General features: G+C 41.1%; 1 protein-coding gene across 4 annotated transcripts in view; it reads left to right on the forward strand.

Moving 5' to 3' along the window:
• LOC308410886 (thyroid hormone receptor alpha) overlaps window positions 1-16,729 on the forward strand; it is a 116,513-nt gene that overhangs the window by 80,297 nt on the left and 19,487 nt on the right. For 3 of the 4 annotated variants that reach the window (XM_080904544.1, XM_080904545.1, XM_080904546.1), the window contains exons 5-8: window positions 6,931-6,992; window positions 10,191-10,312; window positions 13,489-13,636; window positions 15,722-15,927. In XM_080904544.1, the coding sequence (XP_080760670.1) occupies window positions 6,931-6,992; window positions 10,191-10,312; window positions 13,489-13,636; window positions 15,722-15,927 (538 nt within the window). Of the gene's footprint in view, window positions 1-2,352; window positions 2,674-6,930; window positions 6,993-10,190; window positions 10,313-13,488; window positions 13,637-15,721; window positions 15,928-16,729 lie in introns of those variants that run through there. The other variant, XM_080904547.1, reaches the window with a different exon arrangement.

Consider the following 16,729-nt stretch of genomic DNA (forward strand, 5'->3'; position numbering starts at 1 on the left):
AGCTGGAAATTAGCTATAACACTAACTAAACTAGGGTATGCACCTGCTGTTTAGCAGTGTAAAATTCAACATTATAAAAACTCTATTAGCCAGTGCAGTTTTTGTCTCCATTGGCTTCATGTTTCAGGCCACAGGTTTCTGCTTGTCTCATACCCAGAATCACCGTTTACTTTATAGTAAATCAAGAAAACACAATTAGTTCCACTTGGAGTTGGACATCTCCCTCTTAATTTTAGTGATGTGGTTTTATAGATCTACAAGTCAGTCGACCGCTTTTACCCTGATCTCTCATACTTCTCTCCAACTATTGGGTGAATTGCCATGAAAATTTGGCATTTACATTCTCCGGAATAGTAAGTCTTATCACTTTGAGGTTGACATTTCCCTGACATTTTCCTTTGGTGAAACCAGCAAGCTTGAAATGTCTTGAAAAATAATAGCTTAAAGCAGACCATAATACATTTGATTGAAGACACACATGATCCCCTCAGGATAAATGTTATCACTCTGGTAGTCCCCGACTTCCCCGACTCCCCAACTTATCTGGACCTATCATTACTTCAGCATTCTCGTTTGCCAAACACTGATTTGTTTTGTTTAATGGTAATTACCTAGTTTTGCCACACTAAAATGTCAAAGCAAGCTGTTGTGCGCATTATCAAAATGTTGACATCAGTTCATATAAAAACTTCTTGCTTAGTTGCTTTTTTTTTTTTAAGTTTAACTGCTGCTGTCAATAAAAGGCACCAGAGCTGATCAGTCGTAGATGTGTCTAATATGTTTAGCCTTTACTGCGGACGACATGCTAGGAGTGCACATTTTGCACTCTCATATAAAAACAGGTCCTGTGATTTATTGCCACAATAGCTAACATAAATGGAAACATGTGGAAGCCAAAAGAAAAGTCATCTTTATCATTATTTTTATTTAAATTAGCGGGAACTCTCCTAGGCAGCTTTCTTTAAGTACTCTTCAGGAAAAGTTCAACAGGCTTCTAGAAAGGCATCCAAAGCTCTTCTCTGGATGTTGGCCACCTTTGTGGTCCTTTCTCCACACTGCTTGAATAATGTTGTGCTCCAGGCTCTATGGAGGGCAAAAAAACACACGCACTGGAGCACTATCCAGGTGTGCTTTTACTGCATTGAAAGTGTGTTTGGGATCATTGTTGTGGTGAAAAATGAAGCTGTTGCCAATCAGATGGGCTCCAGATGGTACTGCATGGTGGTTCGGAATCTGATGGTACATTTTTATGTTCATAATTCAAAGAAGAAGAAGAAAAAAACAGAACAACAAATAAAGACATGTCATTATTATGTAAGCAGTTTGCGTTTTTAAGAATGACAGAGTCGTGGATATTGGTTAAAGTGGGACGTACAGTAACCTGTGGAGTCAGAAGGTCCTGTATGAACGTGCAAGATATTAAATGACAATATTTTATTTTGAAACAGAATATTCATTTAAATAAAAGTTTGACAAATAAATTTGCATGCTGTCAGTTATAGTTCTGCATCTCTAAAGTCAAAGCAATCCATCAGTTGGAAAGGCAAAGTCAGTTTATAAGTCATTCCCTTTCATGGTCGGCCTTTAATGTTAAAGCTGCTGGAAGTGAAACTGGGAAAACAGCAAGAAGAAATAATGAGCAAATGAAAGCGTTACTTATGTATTTATGGCTTGTTGTGGAGCTTGTTGTTTGGCTCTTCTGCCTCAGATGAACCCTGCTTGGGATCATTCAGCTACACCCTCCCAGGTAAATTTGAACCAGCTACAACTTATGATTTCACAAGGAGCAAAAAGAGATCACAGACAAGGCTAATTCAATTGATGAGATATCTAGCATCTCTGTGTCCTCATAAGACTTCGCTTGGCTCTACTAGGGAGACTGCATCAGACTGCTGTTATGTAATCAAGTTAGCATTAAAGCTTAAGTGAGTTTGGATCCAGAGAGGCAACAGTTTTTTTTTTTCCTCTTGGGGAACGAAATAAAAAGGGCAAAGTAGAAGGATGCTAGCAAAGAGGTCATGCACCAGAAAAGTGACAGGAGTCAAATGTAAAAATATCAGCAGGAACGACAGGTGACAGAGCCGGAGAGGGAGAAGAGGGAAAGTTGCGCTGAAGAAACACGTAACGTGAGTAATAAAGCAAGGACAGGAAGAGACAGAGAGAGGTTGTACAAGGTAAATCTGGGCATGACGAGTTGTGTTGTGATGACAGAGAGCATGACACTTAGGGGGGAGGAACTACACCATGCCGTGCAGACATGGAGGGAGGGAGGGAGGGAGGGGAGGCTGGACGAGAGCAACTAGAAAGAAGGGAGAGCAAGAGGGAGGCAGGCTGGTGGAGGGAAATAAACAGAGTGGCCGTTCCTCCCAGCAGCCAGTCTGAGGCACACAGCTACTAGTGAAGTCTGTTTCAGTTGATTGCAGCAACTCAAGCTCAGTTCTTTTGCATTTGTCTGGGATCAACTCGTTGCTGAGTTCAGTGGGAGGCTTATAGTCGGGGATTTGAGGTCTGCAAACACAGCTTGTGTTCATGTGAACCAGGCTGAGTGGGACACGTGCAGTAACTTCCTGGGAGGCTGGATCAGCAGACGGTGCTGCTGGGCTGCATCATCTCCTGCTGATATTCCTTCAAAAGGAGCAACATGCATATCTTACAGCCGTACTGCATCAACAGGTTGGTGTGATTGCGGAAATGCATTTCTCTGCGATTGCGTGTATGTCTGTTGGAAGTGGGTGTGTGCTCTGCTGGCATCTGTGCCCCCTGTCACATGCTCATAACAGATTAAGTATGAGATGTCTGTGTGTGTTGAGTCCTGTTTATGGTCTTCGCTATCTGTAAACCAGTTTATTAGTCACAAATTCATAACAGTAGTCCAGAAATTTGATTTCCAAGGGATGATTGCATTAATTTACTTTCATCTGATGAAATGTCTGAAATCTGAAAGGATGTTAGTGATTCTGTAAGCCTTGCTAGTTTAACAATAAATCTGTTGTGAGTGCATGTACCACATCCAGATCATTCAACTGATGCCCCAGGTCAGAGCTCTAGACCAGCTCCTGTGTCTGTCTTTGCAACCACATAATTGTTTCCATTTTCACAAAATGTATGTTATATTTTAACAGAAATGCACTTTGGATAGTTTCTATTTATTTCTTTGTCAAAGGGAATCTCATTAAGGCAAAGGTTCTATTTAAAGCTGCCGTAGCATGGATGCCAAGTAGCTTGTTACAAGAGTAGTAACATTAACAAATCAGCCTAAGACTGCTTGTTCAACTAACTCACAAAGTTATCAATTAATTAATTAGGTAGTTATAGTGTTTAAAATCTAACGAAGATGGTAATGGTTTAAACAAGCTCATTAAGGGTGTCACAAGAACCGATCATTACAATACGTTTTGAGACCAAAAGCCAGGGCAGAAAATCCTCAGAACTCCAGGGGACATCTATAAGAAAGTTGTGTACACCCACACACAGTGAAAACTACTGTCATTGGAAGATGGGCTAGTCCAACTGTCGCAGTATCTCTGTCCCAACTCATTGATAAGAATGGCAGTCAAAGTTGGGTATGGTGATATTTGATATGCAAAAGACAATATGCGAAAATGCTGCCCTGCTTTTCAGAGCAATTAAGGCTCATTTTCAATTCAGTGACGCACCTGCAAGAGATCCATTGTAAGGACTCAAGCTGACTGAGTTTCAGCTCAACATGTAAAATGATCTGTGCATTTCTTTTTATCCTAAAATTATCCAAAAATGCGTGTTACCGGTTTGTCTGGCAACAAAATAAATGTTCCCATTTCAAAGTAACATCCTGCTACCATCCTGTCAGGCATTCAAACAAACTCATTAACGGGTTTATGTTTAAGGACACATTGGTTTGGTATGAAAGTAGATATTAAGAATGATTTTGGTACACAAATCAAACGCAAAGATTTGTGCTCTGATAATTGTCATATATGACTGATTGTTTGCTCTAGCAGTCGCCTTTTGCATAGATTTGCAGCTTACTGAGATTCACAACATATCAGGTTTTTCTCATTGATAAATGGCAGACACCACAACAACTTGCAAAAAAATATATGTATAAATACAAAACTGTAATTGTTCACCCTTCTTCTCTATAACCACCATGGAGACCACTGAGGGCTGGACGTCTTCAGCCTGTTCTGTTCTGCTGCCCCCATAGCGGTCAGGAATAAATGGTTGCAGCTTTATGATTGCAGTTTTCAAAAGACGTAAACTTCCTCTCCCCTGTGGATTGTCATTTTTTTTTAAGTTGGATTTGGATTTCAAGTAGCGCTAAATCATTCTCTGGAAATTTTTCCAAACCTCACTAACTTGCACATTTGAGTTATTCCTTCACATTGTAGAAAATGTATACAAGAGCTGTCAACACTGACATAAACTCCAGTTCAGTTTACATTGATCAGCTACCAGAGCAGGCAGTTTCCCACCATGTTACTGCCTCACCATGTGCACTGCTTTAAAGATAATATTTTTCATGGACCGTGAAGAGCAGCAAGAACTGAAAAAGAGACGTCAGAGGATTTTTTTTCTTTTCTTTTTTTTAGGTTGGAAGAGCAAAGTGGATTTGACAGCCAGTGAGCAGGGGGAAGGAGGGACGACAGTGGTGTTACCTAATAGTGTTGATGGAAGTTGAGGGAGGAGAAGAGGAAAGAGGTGGGGCGGAGGGAAAGACAGAAATCACTGGGAGGATCGAGGGAATATAGCAGTAGCTGTGAGCCGACAAAGTGACAGTGGTTTGGAGAGAGAGCTTTTAAAGAGACAGAGAAAATGGGAATGAGAGGGGTGTGGAGCAAACAGCCAAACATGTGGATAGATGGGGGGGAAGGGAGGGGGGGATGGAGAGAGTGTGGTAATCCAAATCTGCTGCAAATAACAGAATTTGTCATGTGAGCGTGATAAAGGAGAAGGATACAAAATTATAGAAAGCGACAGAAGGTGGGGATGAATGGTGCATGTGCAGTCTTTAAGTGGAGAGGATAGAGTGGAGTGGCCTTCATTTCCATGCATGGGAAGCATTGGTATGATTCAGTTTTGAATCCGTGACCAGAGTTTGTCAGTAATCCCCCAAAAGTTAAACTTTGTTGCCTATCAGTTCATTTGTCCATCCAGCCATTCATAGTATGCTAACATGTGCAGAATGCTTGCAGTACAAACTGACATTAGAGCCCGCCATAAATGACGCGACAACACTCGGTAATTTGTAAACTATCCTGTTCTTATTCTATCGTTTTATTTGTTTGTTTTTAAACCGGTCATTACCGTGTATGGTCAAGTGTTTGATCTGTGCCATTATCGACTAACACTACTCAAGCTAGCTTGGGTAGCATAGTTCGTCAAGTAAGGTTAAACAAGGTAAGAATTTTGCCTAGCAACAAAAAGGAAATGGGCTCAAACCAAAGTCTATTTGCAGAACAAACTCAATAGTGCAGCGAAATAACAAGATTCAAATATACCAGCCTGTTTCTGCTGTAACCATAGACGAGGCTGAAGTGGCGTTTGAAGAGACTGTGCTGTATTTGTTTACCATGCATATTGTGGTGGTTTGGATTGCTAATTAGCACCATGCTCAACCATGACTTTAGCAAATTTATCACAGGAACTCATTTTGGGACCACATGTTGAACATATTTCAAAACAAGCAAGACAAGGAGACACTGAGATCTTGAAAGATCTTAGAAATTAAAAAGATTTTCTTCTTTTTTATTACTTAGTTTTTAATAATAATAATAATAATAATGGATACTTTATTGATCCCCATGGGGAAATTACTTGTTTTTCTCTGCATTTGACCCATTCACTCAGTGAAGCAGTGGGCAGCCCACTAAGCAGGCGCCCGGGGAGCAGTGTGTAGGGACGGTACCTTGCTCAGGGGTACCTCAGGGTAGCCGTTAAGTGGATTCGAACCGCCGACCTTCCGATCATGGGGCGACCACTTTACCTACTGAGCTATCCCTGCCCCACAAAGGTAATACGTAATAAAGGTTTTACGTATTTTAACAGAAAAGGAAAACAACAAACAACCAAAAACAACAATAACAAAACAAGCAGTCGACTGAAAAGCACAGCTTTTTCCCACAAAGCAATTCTGGCAGTGAGAACATGACTTTATATCCATGAATTGACAGCACATATACAGATGTAAGAGCAGCCTCGGAGAGGCATGCAAGAGTTTATATAGATGTGGGTAGGCACAAACAGGAGAAAGGAAGAAAAAAAATTCTAATTTCGGATATATTTCAACCACTTGTCCCATCTCGTGGTATAAATATTAGCTTGCAGCCTTAACAAAAAGGTAAGTTTTTCCATTTTATGAATCTCCTCAACAACGCTCAACCAGTCGACCAGAACAGGGGGGTCAGTACATTCGGCAAGTACAAAAGGACATCATCAGCTATTTTGTGTTCTCTTGAATTAACTACGACCCCATGAATACTATTATTTTCTCTTATTGCCTGTGCTAAAGGTTCAATGTAAAGAGCGAAAAGAGTCTGAGACAAGTGACAACCTTGACGAGTAGATCTTTAGAAATTAAAAACATTTTCATAGCAAACTAACAGCTCTTATATAATGTCAAGTGTCAGACTGGTTACCCAGCAAACCAAATGTAAAATGTAAGTCTGTGCTATGACTGCAGACCAACATATTTATGGAGAGGATTCCTTTAAATATCTAAAATGCAGCATAGTTTCCACGTTTCTCTACCAGTTTTTCTAGCAGTGTTATCTTATGTCTTTTTTAATGTAGTTAATTACCAAAAAAAACAAAACAAACTGTCTTTGCATTATCTGACTTGGAAAAAGAAATCTTATTAATGATCTTTTTCCTGAAGCTGCTATAATGTTATCTTTTTTTAATCACTTATGTCTTTTTTCCCTTCCACCCTCTTCTCCTCCACCCTCCCAGATGGCCAGATGTGCCGAAAAGGAAGAGAAAGAACAGCCAGTGCTCAGTGAAGAGCATGTCCGGTAACTAACTTCATTATCTCTGCCTCACTCGTGTTGTTTGTGTCACCCCCCACATGGAAGTGAACACAATTCAAAGCATATTTCCTCTAAGACGATGTCTTTTGATGTACTGCTGGATTCGGCCAGTGATTGGTTTAAATCCGTGACTCGGCAGCTCCCCTGGGTTTTCAGTGGTGTCCTTATTGTCAGGAATATGATTATTCCTCGTCACCATTGTATAGTTTCCCTCAGAGGCCTTGTTGAACACAAATCAGCTAACCAAGGGGGATTGGTTAGGCAGGTCTATGAATGTTCAGGACTAATCTTTAATGGATTATATCAGAAAAGAAATAGATGTATGCAATAATCATTATTCATGTTATGGATAAATAAACAGAATCAGCATTTATTTCTACCTGTAAACTTTGTATTTTGTTCATGATTTTTTTTTTTCCTGATTTAATATGCTAGCCTCAGATATCGTCGAGCCAAATTAATCGGGGCAAATGTAGTGTTTTCCATAGTGGTAGCTTGTGGTGTAGGGGTGCTTAATTACAAATCTGGATTATGAATTGTATGTATTGAAATTGCAAAATCACAACAGTCTTTGAACCTAGACATGTCTTTAATTGGGCTCTTCCTGCGCACTAAAACTGGAACGTTCACATTTAATACAAGGTGGGCCTTAATGCTGGAACCAGTGCATTTCAAAAGATCCAACTTTAACTTGATGGCTAAAGGTTTGGGCCACACTTTTCACAGTAGTTGCGTGTGGTTTCAGACAAATTAACATTTTCCACAGAATCCGTAGTTGAGTGTGCTAGTCTGCTAACGACCAAAACAGTCACAAGGAATTTTTGGATGCATCACTGTCAGGAAATACACTTTTTCCCGAGATCCCAATGGTTGCCAGTCACCAATTAGTTGGTAGGTCTTGTACAAGATAACTGTTACATCACGACCAAAGCTATGTTGCAAATCCCGTCTGTGATGAAGATGCAAAGACTTCTTGTAAACCACTTGACTCAGGAACAGCATTGTTCGTTCACTTTTATATGTTTATTATACATTATCGCATGAAATTATACAGAATCAGAATGGATCTACTTTTTTTCCTTCTTCGCTTCAGTAGTACAAGAGGATTGACTGAAGAAGTATGCTCCCTGTGGAGCAGACTTTACTTTTGTGATTTCCAGCAGCGTCTGTACATGTGGGTTATTGTTTGCACCTGTGCTTTGGGTGGTTGGTGGTCCTTGTGCAACTACATGACAGCTTAGAGGTTAGAATTCTTATGTACGTTACATATATTCATATTGTGTGACTTCAGAGGATCAAAGAGTTCAAGGAAACTTCTGAAGAGAAATAAATTAGTCAATGAAATGTGAAGATGAAAAGCATATTTCATGAATTCTGGGAATGTGAGTGTAAACCTTATAAGCTGGCATGATATCGGAGTCTGCGGGGAAGACGGCCTGTCTTAAAGTTGCAAGAAAAAGGTTGTTATACAAGGATTTAATTAACCGGCTTTCCACTCTTAATCTTTGACCTTAAGTCTAAGTCACATTTACAGACAAAAGCAGGGAAGAAAAACTTTGTGCGAGTGATTTCTCCAAAAGGTTCTGGGAGTGAGGTGCTCCTATTAAGGAGACTGCAATTGTTGGTTATAGAGCCCCCCTCCCCCTATTAGTAAAGCCATAAAAAATCTGTTTACTAGTCTTATCATCTTTAAAAAAGGCTGGCTGGTGTGAACTCTTCCTCAATTATTGCTCAAAACTTTTAGACGACCTTAAAAGAGGTATGAAGCTGGCAAAGGCTACAAAAACAAGACTTGGCTGTACATCAGTCCATGGATAGGCAAACTGCCCACAAATGGAGCAAAGTTCAGGACACCAAGAACACAACATGCAGTCCTGGCAGATTGGAAAGAACCCAGCGTTTGGAGTAAAATGTTTGCAGAAATCCCTACACTTAGCTTTAGTCTTTGTTCATGAAAAAGCACGTAACGTGAAGAGACAAAATCTGAGCTTTTGCCTGACACTGAAAAGGTACTGCACCAAAACATCATCCCCACCGTGAAGTGTGGTGGAAGTAGCATTGTGGCTTAGAGTTGATTTCCTCAAGGCCAGGATCCTTGCAGTCATTGAGGGATATGGGAATTCAGAATTGTGTCAAAACATATAAGATTATAGGAGAATGAAGCTTCTGATCCTAAAGCACACAAGTGAACAAATATCAGAATGGCTGAAAAAGAGGAAAACTCTGGTTTTGGATGTCTGTGAAGGTTCTCAGTCATCCAGGTCATCGTAGTCAAAGGAGCTTGCAAAGAAAAGCGTCTGGACTTCTTTAAGTTGCTTGAAGACGTTTCACCTCTCATCCAAGAAGCTTCTTCAGTTCTAAGGTCAAATGGTGGAGAGTCCCAGATTTAAACCTAGTGGGAGTTTCCCCCCACAGAGGGACAAAAGGACCCCCTGATGATCCTCTAATCGCCTGAGCCAAGGTGTGAAACTGGGTGTGTGTCCCAATCAGCCAGAGTTTCGGGTGTGTTCATTGTGAAACCTGGCCCCACCTTATCATGCGAATTCCTGAGGTCAGATGGCCCAGGATGTGAGTGGGCGTTAAGGCGTCTGGGGAGGGATCTCAAAACTGGATTATAGATGGCAGAAAGTTGGCCATTCCTGGGCATTCCTCACTGCACTCTACAGCATCTGGTTTTGGAATGATCAAATCAGAATTCTGACCTTTGAGATGGAGCTTGCTGTGTGATGAGAAGAAATATCGATGAACTGAACTCTCTCTCATCTTGATGTGCAAGTCTTGGCAATAATCAGGTTGTGTTGTCTGTAATTGTGACTAAGATGAAGTTTAATCGTCTGACTTCAAAACTCACATGTTATTGGTATACTGTCTTATTCTTGCAACTGTGTATATGTTTCATCTGGTATCACAGTCTGTAGGGGCCATGTATGCAGGTCTTTCATTGAGGCCCCTGTGATAACACTCATCCTCGCCCCTCCTTTCCTTCTCCACTCCTCATCACTACTTCTCCTCTTCTTCTCTTCCTCCCTCTGACCCCATTCATCCTGATCTTCCTTTATCACTCTTGCCCTTACGTCATCACGCCTCACCATCCATCTTGCTTGTACTCCCTTGTTCGCACTCCTTCACCCATCTCTCATTCCATCCTATCTTCCTTTTCGACCTCCTCTTCCTCTCCTATAGCTCTTAGCGTCTCTGTTCCAGGATACATCCCCAGCTACCTGGAGAAGGACGAGCCATGTGTAGTGTGTGGGGACAAGGCGACTGGGTACCACTACCGCTGCATCACCTGTGAGGGCTGCAAGGTACATAACACCTCTGTTGTATCAACATGGTGCAGATATTAGTTTGTCATGTATTATACACTCTGACAGCTCTGGCAGGAGGTAGAGGTGGCTGATCCAGCTCTAAAATGACAGTTAACATCACCACAAAGGAACTTATAAATCTGAAAGCAGTTACTTCAATTCTTTGTTATCTATATATCACCAAGTCAGAACAACAGTCATCTCAAGGCAGTTTATATTGTAAGGTAAAGACTTAATATAATCGAAAGAAAACCTCAATAATCACACAACCCCCTATGAGCAAGCACCTGGCAAGAGTGGGAAGGAAAAACTCTGTTTTAACAGGAAGAATCTTCAAGAAGGAATGGGTTCAGGGCAGAAAGGCAGGACAAAAGACACACTGAGGAAGAAGATCTAATGACTAAACACAGAGTGCAAACTGTATAAACATGTGGAGAGTGAAAAGAGTGAATGAAAAAAGTGTTTCATGGAAAGCCCACAGCGGCCTGGCCTGTTGGAGCATAAGTAAGCAAGATTCAGGCCATAGCGATAAGTTTTATCAAAAATGGAAGGTGTAAGCCTAATCTTAAAGGTAGCACACTGTCTTGTAAACTGATTTCAAAGAGCTACAGGTAGCTGAATAGTTAAGCGTGAAAAAGCTCAGTGTTCGAAACACATAAACGTGAAGTTGGGTGGGCTGCCCAGGTATCATTTGTGCTGTACTTTAGTACTTTTGCAGATAGTGAACAGTGTGATTTGTAAGTTCTTTCACTGCTAACGAGCTAGCCCCAGCCCGTCATGTCTTCTGTTGCCCTACCAGCAACTGACTTGTTCACTGTTATGATGACATTCAGCTGTTTCTCCAGGACGTCTCTTGTCTTGGACAGACTCCAACTCCAGCGCCATAGGCTCCCGCCGCCTCTGTAGGGTAAACATGAGAGTCTGCATAAACCAAAATCATGTGTCCCTACGCCAAGCTAATTGAAGCTGCGGAGGAAAATGGTACAAAAGTCCGTCGGCTCCCTGACGAGGCAGCTACGATTACTCCTCCTGATTATGTTTCCTTTCACCTGCATGTGCCTCCACTCCCACCTCACTCTATACATAAAAATTGCATTTACTTCTTTAGGAAACACTGAAGGATCAGTAAGAAAGAACCATTGTGAGCTCAATGTATTTTCGCAGCTAACTGAATTATTCTGACGAGGTTAGCTAGTTCCCTCAGGAGTCTTTTGTTCAATCCGGAGCCGAGCTGAAAGCTACCATCAAAATTCATTCTCCAACCTCAGATTTTAGTATGTTCAGGCTGTCTCATTCTTAATGCTTTGTATTAATCCACCTCAGTAATATCTTACACCATTTCTTTCACTCGTACTGATGCAGAGCTGTGTTGTTGTGTAGATGAAGATGAGCTCATTCTGTGCAGCTACAATATGTATGTAGTCAGAGAGCTGAATAGATGCTCTGCAGTGGAGAGGAGCTTTTTCTCAGGATAGCATACAGCAGTTACATAGCTCCCAAACGCCCCTGCAGTGTTGCTATAATTTGAGTATTATGCAACCTTTGAACCATGTTAACAAGCATTCATGCAATTTCAGTAGCAATAGCCTCTTTGTTACTTTCTGATCACGCCACAATCCATCCTACACAATTTAGGTTGTTAACGATCCTCATGTGACTGGGCAGCATGACTGGTTTAAAAATATTCAGTTTTTACTATTTAAAGGAAATCACTTTAGTCTTTATTTAGTCTGTTTGGTACCACAGTTGCTGTACTCCCAGCATGAGTAAGAATGACGACTTTGTTTGGGACTGATTGCAGCCCAAGATGAAAACGCATTTGGTGTCCTAATATACACAGTAGGTGAGTTTGACTGAAAATCTGTCACTACAGTTCACATCAGTGCTGTCAGACTGGTCTCAGTTCATAAAACCAATTAAAGTTGAGTTTGATGTGAAGTAGAATGGACCAGTAACACCACTGCCTCATAAGCTACGCCAAGTTTTCTTCTAATGTAAACAAGTGGTTTTTGAAAATGCTCATATTTATAAACCCTTTCCACATGAGCAGATGAGCAATCTGACACGTGTTTAGAAAAATAAGTGCAGTTTCACATTCACTCAAAGCAGCCGGCTCTTTGATAGTAAGAAGGCTGTAAAACAAGGATTCACACACAGGAAATTAACAGTTCCACCTTAAATACTCTAAATGTTGTTTAAAAAAATGAGTTTCTCAGCACAAAACAAGAGTAAAAAGCCCCATCCCCCTGTGCACTGCAATTTTACAAAGCACAGCCAAAGAGTGGAAAGATTGGTTCCTTCCATTCTGTGATCGGGCCTCATGTCTGACACGTCTGATAGCGTCTTTATTTGTCCCTTTTGATTTGTGGGCTACAGAAAAACAGCCTTTTATGATGTTTAGAATCCAGGTGTTTAGCAGTTTGACATTCAGGGAAAAATCACTAAAGGAAGCATCAATCTCCTGTGTCAAATACAGTGATATGTGCCATACTGTACATTAGTGAGTTGCCAGCAGACTCCTTGATGGCTGGCACAGAGGTGCTGAGAACTGATCTATTATCTGAGGACTGGCAGCAGCCCCTCAAACTGGCTGCAGTTATTCTCAATATAACACACTCACAGGGAAGCAACATTTAAATTTAAATGTGTTTCCTCAGGCAGAAACACTTGTTTCGTATTCACTTAACTTTCAAATAACAGAGTAACACTTCCTACCTCGCTCCACTTTTGGTTCAAACCAGGTCTTTGTAAACCACGTCTGCTGTGTTATTCCAATCGAACCGTCTCGTGTAAAGCTTGCGAGAGATGTTCAGTCATGCCATCAGTTCATTACTTCACGATTTTTGGCAAGCAGGATCTTGGCTCACAGTCACCAACATGCCTTGTGATGTGACTCATTTAATGAACTTGTTTTATTGTAATCAGAACACAAGAACATTTAATTGGTGGATTTAATTTTCACAACAGTTCAATTCATTTTTATTTATACAGCCCCAATAACAGCAACAGTCACCTTAAGGCGCTTTATGCTGTAAGGTAGAAACTACAATAATACATGCAGAGAAAAACCCAACAATCATATTGACTCCCTATGAGCAAGCACTTTGGTGAAAGTGGGAAGAAAAAACTCCCTTTTAACAGGAAGACACCTGTTCCCCTTTCCTTCTCCTCAGGGTTTTTTCCGTCGGACCATCCAGAAGAATCTCCATCCGTCCTACTCCTGTAAATATGAAGGTTGCTGCATCATCGACAAGATCACGCGCAACCAGTGCCAGCTGTGCCGCTTTAAGAAATGCATCTCTGTGGGCATGGCCATGGACTGTGAGTTTTTTTTTGTTTGTTTTTAAGCTCGTCATAGATTTTAGAGAAAAGGTAATGATTTTTAGTTCACCGAGGTTCATTTATTTAAAAAGCAGCCTTCTTACACAAAGGCAGATTGAAGGTGCTGTGCAGAGAAAGTAACTCACACTAGAAAGCACAACAGAAAAGTAAAACAAAAAAATTACAACTAGTAACTAGTAAAAATAAATATTTCACATAGAAGTAAAAAAGTAAAATAGATTGTGTCTGGCAGTTACGGTGCTAGTTGATTGTAACTTCTCAGTTTTATCTGCTGTGTTGGACTTTTAGAGCCAGAAGTTACTCTATTTAGAAGAGAAGGTGATTAGTTGTTAATCTGATAATGCCTGCAAGTGTGCTTAGCTACGGGCATTCATCAAATGTACAAGTGCTGATAGCTGCTAACCAGTGCTGAGTAATAAAGTGATAAAAATACTACAATTTTACTCATCAAAATCAAAATGTTCGCTGTGTTACCTCACAGAGAGTCAAATTGTTGCTCAGTTAATTCCACTAAAATGTTCCAAAAGACAGCAGGAGCACAAACAGGGTGAAGAGGTCCAGTTCAGAGGCTAGAGTTAGCTCCCTGATTTGTGACACCTGTCAAACCCCTGCACCAATCTCAGCCTCCAGATGGATTGATTAAAAAAACAGAAGAAGAAGAAAGAAATCATGCACTGTGTCATTTTTATGTAAAGTGAAGCTATGCAGTAGTTTTTGCTACTTTTGTGTTGGCTTTATCTTTTTCGGCCCACGTGAGCAGTGCACATTGTTACAGTGTTTGGCAGTAGCTGTGCCTGAAGCTGTGCTGGCATAATCATCTATAGCATCTATAAAAATCCTTCATAAAACAAGCTAACGGAGCTTTGATTAGCATGAGCTAAGCTAGCTATCGGCATCTAGCGTTGTTCGCATACAACTACAACAATCAGTCATCCTTATCCTCAAGCACAGAGAGGGAAATATTCATCACAAACAAAACAGAACGATGGATCCACAGCCCCATTCAAAGTAAGTGAGAGGCAAGAGCATCGAAGCGTGAAACCCGTGCATGCGTGGGTAGCCTGAGCCTTTTGTTCTCACATAAAAACTTTGTACTGGACTCTAATTTGAGATGAACAGTACACCCTTTCAAAATTTGCAAAAAACGTGTTACTGGGTGTTCACACAGATTTCTGCACAACGTTGCAGTCTAACTAGTTAGAGTGATGAATAATGGGGAACTCTCACATGCTCATCAGCATCTTTGCAAGTGCATCTGCTTGTGTGGATCTAGGGAAGGGTTTGTTTTTCCCAGGATGTTTAAAAAAAACCTCGCACACACATTCAGACTATTTGTAGCATGTTTACTTTATGTTTGTTTTAGTATTTGCTTTAGCAGCATTAGTGCTTTAAATTTGTAAGCCATTTACTGCAGTGGATTAGCAGAGGAGGAGACTTCAGTCACGTCTGATAAACACACTCAGTGTCACCAGAGCTCCTTGCAAGCACGAGGATGGCAGTGTACACAAAAGTAGGTGCTTTTATTAGCACTGAGTGCGTAACCAGGATATCATCTGTGCAACCTTGTATGCAAGCTGTTTGTGCCTTTATACAGCAGCATATATAGGATTTTACTACAAAGTGTTATGCAACAGAAGTAACATCTATTTGTGATTATTCTCCGCTTCTGTTGTCATGTTTGGAACACGTTTGCTAAAACTGATTTAGCCCGTGTCCTTACAGGAAGGGATTGATTATTACTGACTCTGAATGTGCACAGAGTACTCATGTTGGAAGAGAGCTGTGATTATAGGCACTCGGTGAAAGAGTCATCCAGGCGTAGTGCATAATTAGCCTATTAGCAAAGTCCTTTCAGTGTAAAACCTACGATCAACAGCTACTGCATTGGAAAGGTTTCCAGCTCAGCTGTAGACAAACGTATCAGAGCTCCTCGGTCCAATAATGCATGTTCACTGTGCCTATTTTTGACTAAACTGGCAGGCTTTCCATAAAGACTCATCTCCCACAGAAAAAAGAACAATTCCATGTTACTGTGTCCTTCCTGCCCCTGTCCCTGTCTGATAGTGGTGTTGGATGACTCAAAGCGCGTGGCCAAGCGCCGTCTGATCGAGGAGAATCGCGAGAAGAGGAAGAAAGAGGAAATGATGCGGATGCTACAGACGAGGCCAGAGCCAGACACCGCAGAGTGGGAGCTGATCAGGATGGTGACCGAAGCCCACCGGCACACCAACGCCCAGGGCTCCAGCTGGAAACAGAAGCGCAAATTCCTGGTAGGCTTTTAGTTGAGTGGACATCGCCTTTAGGCTGAGCACTGTTGCATAAACTAGAATAGAAATCTTTTCACATGAAAGTCAATAGCAGTGTCATGTTCAGTTCAGAGAACTGAACATGACACTGCTGTAAAAAGTGATGTAAAGCTTTGCAGAGTTTTACATCACGCTGTTCGTCTGTGTCAGCCGTGGCTGTGGCACACAGCCCGTGGAGGAAACCGAGGTGCCGTTTGCACCTTAATTGCCAACAATCGCTCTTTTGCGTCATGCAAAAATGTATTTATTACACACAGATCTATTCAATGTGACCGAGAAGGATCCCGTGCAGGAAAAAAAACTTCCAAACGGTCCAATAATGACTGCCTGCACACCCAAGGTGCTTTAGAGATAACAAATATGAAGATTATAGAAAGCAAAAATGTAAATTATACAGCAACAGAGATGAAAAAAGTATAAAGCATCATCTTAGATTATGAAAACGCAGCAGAAACTGCAAAAAAAATTACATAACACAGATCTGGGCATTTGAATCGGGCTGCTGTTTGGTCCTCGCAACAGCTCCTTCCTTCTTTCATGTAGCTCGTTATTCCAGAATTCAACAGCGCCTTGAAAGTCAGTTCCACTTCAGATATCAAACATCAACATAAAAGAAGGCGACTTCTTTTCATTTCAAAAGAAGCCGTTTTGAGAGCTCTCCTTTTCATCATGGCCAGCTTGCTCTGTGGCGTCCCATGTGATCAGTGTAACGTGCAGGCGCACGTGCTTTAAACCTCAAAAGGTTACCTTGACGCAAAGGTCAGAT

Source organism: Rhamphochromis sp. 'chilingali' (genome assembly GCF_963969265.1).
Source record: "Rhamphochromis sp. 'chilingali' genome assembly, chromosome: 15".
Classification (NCBI taxonomy): Eukaryota; Metazoa; Chordata; class Actinopteri; order Cichliformes; family Cichlidae; genus Rhamphochromis; species Rhamphochromis sp. 'chilingali'.